At 40.1% G+C, this 4,786-nt stretch overlaps 1 protein-coding gene across 5 annotated transcripts in view; it reads right to left on the reverse strand.

The window, feature by feature from the left end:
• Positions 1-754: 754 nt before the first annotated feature.
• Ccdc30 (coiled-coil domain containing 30) overlaps positions 755-4,786 on the reverse strand; it is a 128,630-nt gene continuing 124,598 nt past the window's right edge. For 4 of the 5 annotated variants that reach the window (XM_023706221.1, XM_023706220.1, XM_023706223.1 and 1 more), the window contains 2 exons: positions 1,535-1,599; positions 755-1,076 (listed from right to left, as the gene is read on the reverse strand). In XM_023706221.1, coding sequence (XP_023561989.1) covers positions 878-1,076; positions 1,535-1,599 — 264 coding nt within the window. In that variant the 3' untranslated portion in view covers positions 755-877. The remainder of the gene's footprint in view (positions 1,077-1,534; positions 1,600-4,786) is intronic. The other variant, XM_023706222.1, reaches the window with a different exon arrangement.

The following is a 4,786-nucleotide window of genomic DNA, read 5'->3' on the forward strand; positions in this document are numbered from 1 at the left end:
CAGAACCGGGGATTGAACTCAGGTGTTTGCGCTTGTCAGGGAAGCACTCATTCCACTGAGCCATCTCCCCGGCCCCCGCGTGCTAGGATGCTAGGATTACAGGCGTGCACCACCACTCCTGGCTGTATAATACACTCCCAGGATGGGTTGAGCTACACACACACACACACACACACACACACACACACACACACACACTCCTATAATCCCAGCACTTGAGAGGCTGAAGCAGAAGGATCACTGCAGTTTTGAGGCCAGCCTGGGCTACAAAGTGAGTTCTAGACCAACCTGTGTTGCATAGTGAAACCTTGTCCCTAAAAGACAACAAACATTGCTTTTGCTTTTAAATAATAATTAAATATAAAAATTACCTATAACAACGAGAAAGAATGCTGAGTTAACCATAGTGGGTTCTGCTGGAGAGAAACCTAAATCACTTAAGTCTCTCTCTCTCTCTCTCTCTCTCTCTCTCTATATATATATTGATATATATATATATATATAATGTATATACAATGTATTTGGTTCAGGGTTTCACTATGCAGCTTGGATTTGTAGTGATCCTCCTGTTTTCTGCCTCCCCAGTGCTGGGATTATAAGTGCACTCCACTATGTCCGGACTCGGTGGCTGGCTCAGCATGCCCTATCTCACCTGCCCTTAAGTCACTATATAGAACAATACAAGAATTTGAGGATATCAAATAAACTTTAGAAATCCACTTTTAGAAATTGTTTAATGAATTTATCAGCATTTGTGAAGACTCTTGGTCAATGTCTAGTAGAAATGTGGAAACTCTTCTCCATATTATAATCCATCTTTGTGTCCAAACTTTAAATTAGCAGGCTTTGATCAGTATAGTCTGAGACACCAGTACTTTTATAGCTTGGACTTTTGGTCTTGTTCTTGTATGCTGTCTGTCTGTTTCAGAGAAGCCACATTCTTATATCCAGCTTCAGAATTCTGTGAATGGGAAAGAGACTCTGGGGACTCTGGCCCTGTTGCTGCTGCTTCTGGCTTATGTCCTTCGGTTTCTCGATTGTTTCCAGCTGGCTCTACCAAACCTATTCCTGAGGCACTGAGAAAGATCATGTGAGAGGACATCATATGAGTAGGATTGCTTGGTAAATGTTTGGGCTTGCAGGGTACGGCGTTGGTAGGATTTCACCTTTTTATAACTGCCAAGCGCAAAGCAAACAATCAACCCCAATAAAATTTAAACCTGTGCTCATGGCTCATCTACCTTAAATCAGGATTCTGTGGGGTGTGAGGGTAAAAGGGTAGCGATGAGAGAAGGAACTGGGAGCAAATACAAATACCAAAAGTAGAAACCCACCCCCTCCATCCTATGCCTTCTTAATCCAGATTTTTATTTATTATTTATTTTTTGGCACTGGGGATGTAACTCAGTACACCCTGCACTTGCCAGACAGCCACTTATGCCACTGAGCTATCTCCCCAGCTCCTCAATCTAGCAATTTAGAACTAGCAGTTATGACTCTGAGGCATATAGGTGGTTAGCTTAATTTTACTAACCTAGAGCTTGGTAAAGGCAGTATTTTATTCAATACTTCAAACTCAGGAATGTCACCAATTGTTTCCTGAAAGGAAAAAAAGGAGTAATATTAAATATTATAATGATAAACCATTGAAAGCCCATGATCATTCACCCTGCTATTTCTCCTTCCCCTATCCCCTGGAAATTGCTATTATACTTTCTTTTTGTCAGCTTGAGACAGGGTCTCACTAGGTAGCTCAGGCTGGCCTTGACTTACTTTGTAGCCCAGGCTGGTCTCAAACTCTCAAGGATCCTCCTCCCTCAGCCTCCTTACAGGTGTGCACCACCAATCCCAGCTTATACTTTCTGTCTTTATGGCTTTTTTATTCTCAGCTTTTCATATATATGATTATACAATATGTAGCTTTTGTTTCTGGCTTCTCTAAAACATTAGCATCCTTTCAACTTTATCAGTACTTCTTTTTTTGTTTTTGAGAGACAGAGTCCCAATAAATAGTTCAGGCTGGGCTTGAACTTGCATCAGTCCTCCTGTGTCAGCCTCCAAGTGCTGGGATTCCAAGCATGAGGCATCACATCCAGCTGCATTTCTTTTGATGTCTAAATAATCCATTGTATGAATATACCATTTTGCTTGTCACTTCTTTAGGCAATGGAGACTGAGTTGTTTCTACTGTTTTGTTATTACAAATAATGCTGCTATGAATATGTATATGTAAGAGCATAAATATTTGGATATTGCTAGTCTGAATGATTTAGAACATTTTACTAAACAAACAAACAAACAAACATTTTACTAGAAGCCAACTATGGTGCAAATGGCTGTGATTCTAGCACTTGGAAGGGTGAGGCAGAAGGATTGTGAATTTAATGTTTCCTTGGGATGCATAGGAAATTTGAAGTGAGCCTGAACACAATGAGATCTCATCTTTAAAAAAAATGAGAATGGGGGGCCGGGGAGATAGCTCAGTAGAATAAGCACTTGCCTGGCAAGCACAAGGTCCTGAGTTCAATCCCCAGTACCACCGAGAGAGAGAGAGAGAGAGAGAGAGAGAGAGAGAGAGAGAGAGAGAGAGAGAGAATGGGACTGGGGAGATAGCTCAGCAGCCTAAGCGCCTGCCTGGAAAGTGCAAAGTCCTGAGTCTGATCCCCAGTACTGAATGCCATGCCAGCTGGGAACCCTGGGCATGTCATGCTGGCCTGAAACTGGGTGTGGTGGTGCGCACCTGTAATGCCAGTACTGGGGAGGCAGAGGCAGGAGGCTCATTGTGAATCTGAACTGCGTAGTGAGACCCTGTGTCAAAAAAAGAAAAAAAAAAAAACCAAAAAATGAAACCAAAAAACCCAGAACATTTTGACTTCAGGTGGTGTGAAAAAATGTGACCAGTCTTGACAAATTATAATTGCATATATTTATGGGGTATAAAATGATGGATAGTATGTGCACACAATGTGGGATGACTAGACTATACTACTTAACATATGTATCACCGCACATATTTATTTCTCTTGTCTAACTAAAACTATCTATTTTGATCAACAGGACCCCATTCTCCCATCTTTCAGCCTTTGTAACCATTCTGTTCTTTCTTTCTATGAGTTTGCTTGTTTTAGACTTCACATGTGAACAAGAATAAGCTTTACTTACCTTGACCTATTTCACTGTTGTTTTTGTTTGTTTTTTTGGCGGAACCGGGTATTGAACTCAGGCCCTTGTGCTTGCCAGGGAAGCACTTATTCTACTGAGCCATCTCCCCGGCCCCGACCTATTTCACTGAACATAATGCCCTTTCAGTTCATCCATGTTGTAAATTGTAGAATTTCCCTCTATTTTTTTCTTTCTTGGCATCAGGAATCAAACTCAGGACCTCGTGTTTGTAGGCAGGCGCTGTGCCACAGAGCTATATCCTATATCCCTGGTCCTAGAATTTCCCTCCCTTTAAAGGGTGAATACATGAATTTTCTTTATGTATCCCTCCATTGATGGATTTAGATTGATTGCATAATTTGCCTGTCATGAATAATGCTAAGATAAATACAGGATGTATTTATTTCAAATCCTCTAGCTGTATACCCAGAGGTAGGATTGCTGGGTCACGTGGTAATCTTATTTTTAGGTTTTTGTTTTGTTTTTTTGTAGAACCAGGGATTGAACTCAGGCCCTAGCGCTTGCCAGGGAAACACTTATTCTACTGAGCCATCTCCCCAGCCCCCCTATTTTTAGTTTTTTGAGAAACTTCCATACACTTTTTTTTTTTGTGGTATCTGTGATTGAACTCAGGACCTTGTGCTTACTAAGCTATCTCCCGGGCCCCACCATACACTTTTGTATAATGGCTCTATTAATTTTTCATAATAGCAGTATTATTCGTGACAACAATGTACAAGAGAATGTGTTTCTCTGTGTCCTCACCAACATTTACTTTTTTTTTTTTTTGTGATTTCAGAAGCTGTTTTTTAATTCTGAAGGGCAAGAAAATATCCTTTAATTTTTTAATCTAACACAAGATTAAAAAATCTGGGGCAAAAGGCACCAAATTACTTCTAAATATAATAACTACACATAAAGAGAAAATCCCCCAAAACCCACTCAGGCATGCCTGGCAAACAACACACACTATTGTACATACAAGAGGATCCTGGACTTCAGAAATCTTTTACTAAGTACAAAGCAAACAATGGGATAAAAATATTACACAGAGAGAAGGGAGTCTGAGGAATAAATATAAAAATGTAAACAGCTTAATGATGAACAGACTTTTCAAACTGTTTATACCTAAGGCAATTTTAGAAATGAAATCTTACCCAAAAAGTGTTTATACAGCATGGAAAAAAAAATTGAAATAATTTAGATTCAAAGAGCTAACTTATCTATGCAAAATCTGTACAGCCGGGACCTGTTTTCAGCAGGTAAGCCTATTTACAAGTAAGAATCTCTTACTCTTGTAACGCGGTCCTGTTTTAATAGAATAGCTAACTCACATTCTTGCAGAGTTAGTCTGTAAGGCCTCAGTGCTCCCCTAGGGACTCCAGGTGGAGCTACGTCCACCAGAGAACTATTTACACTGCCCTGTGAACACACATGTATACACTCCCTCCCCCATGAAAGTCTTGAATGATTGTAGCTCATTCAATTTTATATCTACAGTGACAATTGAGTAGGCACTTCATGTTAAAATGCGTGAATGTTAAAATAAAATTATTTTATACCACTGTTCATGTGTGAAAGATTGCCACCTCTACCCATTCCACTAATAACACACAACTGCTAC

Source organism: Octodon degus, unplaced genomic scaffold, assembly GCF_000260255.1.
Source record: "Octodon degus isolate 3935 unplaced genomic scaffold, OctDeg1.0 scaffold00245, whole genome shotgun sequence".
In the NCBI taxonomy this organism is placed as follows: Eukaryota; Metazoa; Chordata; class Mammalia; order Rodentia; family Octodontidae; genus Octodon; species Octodon degus.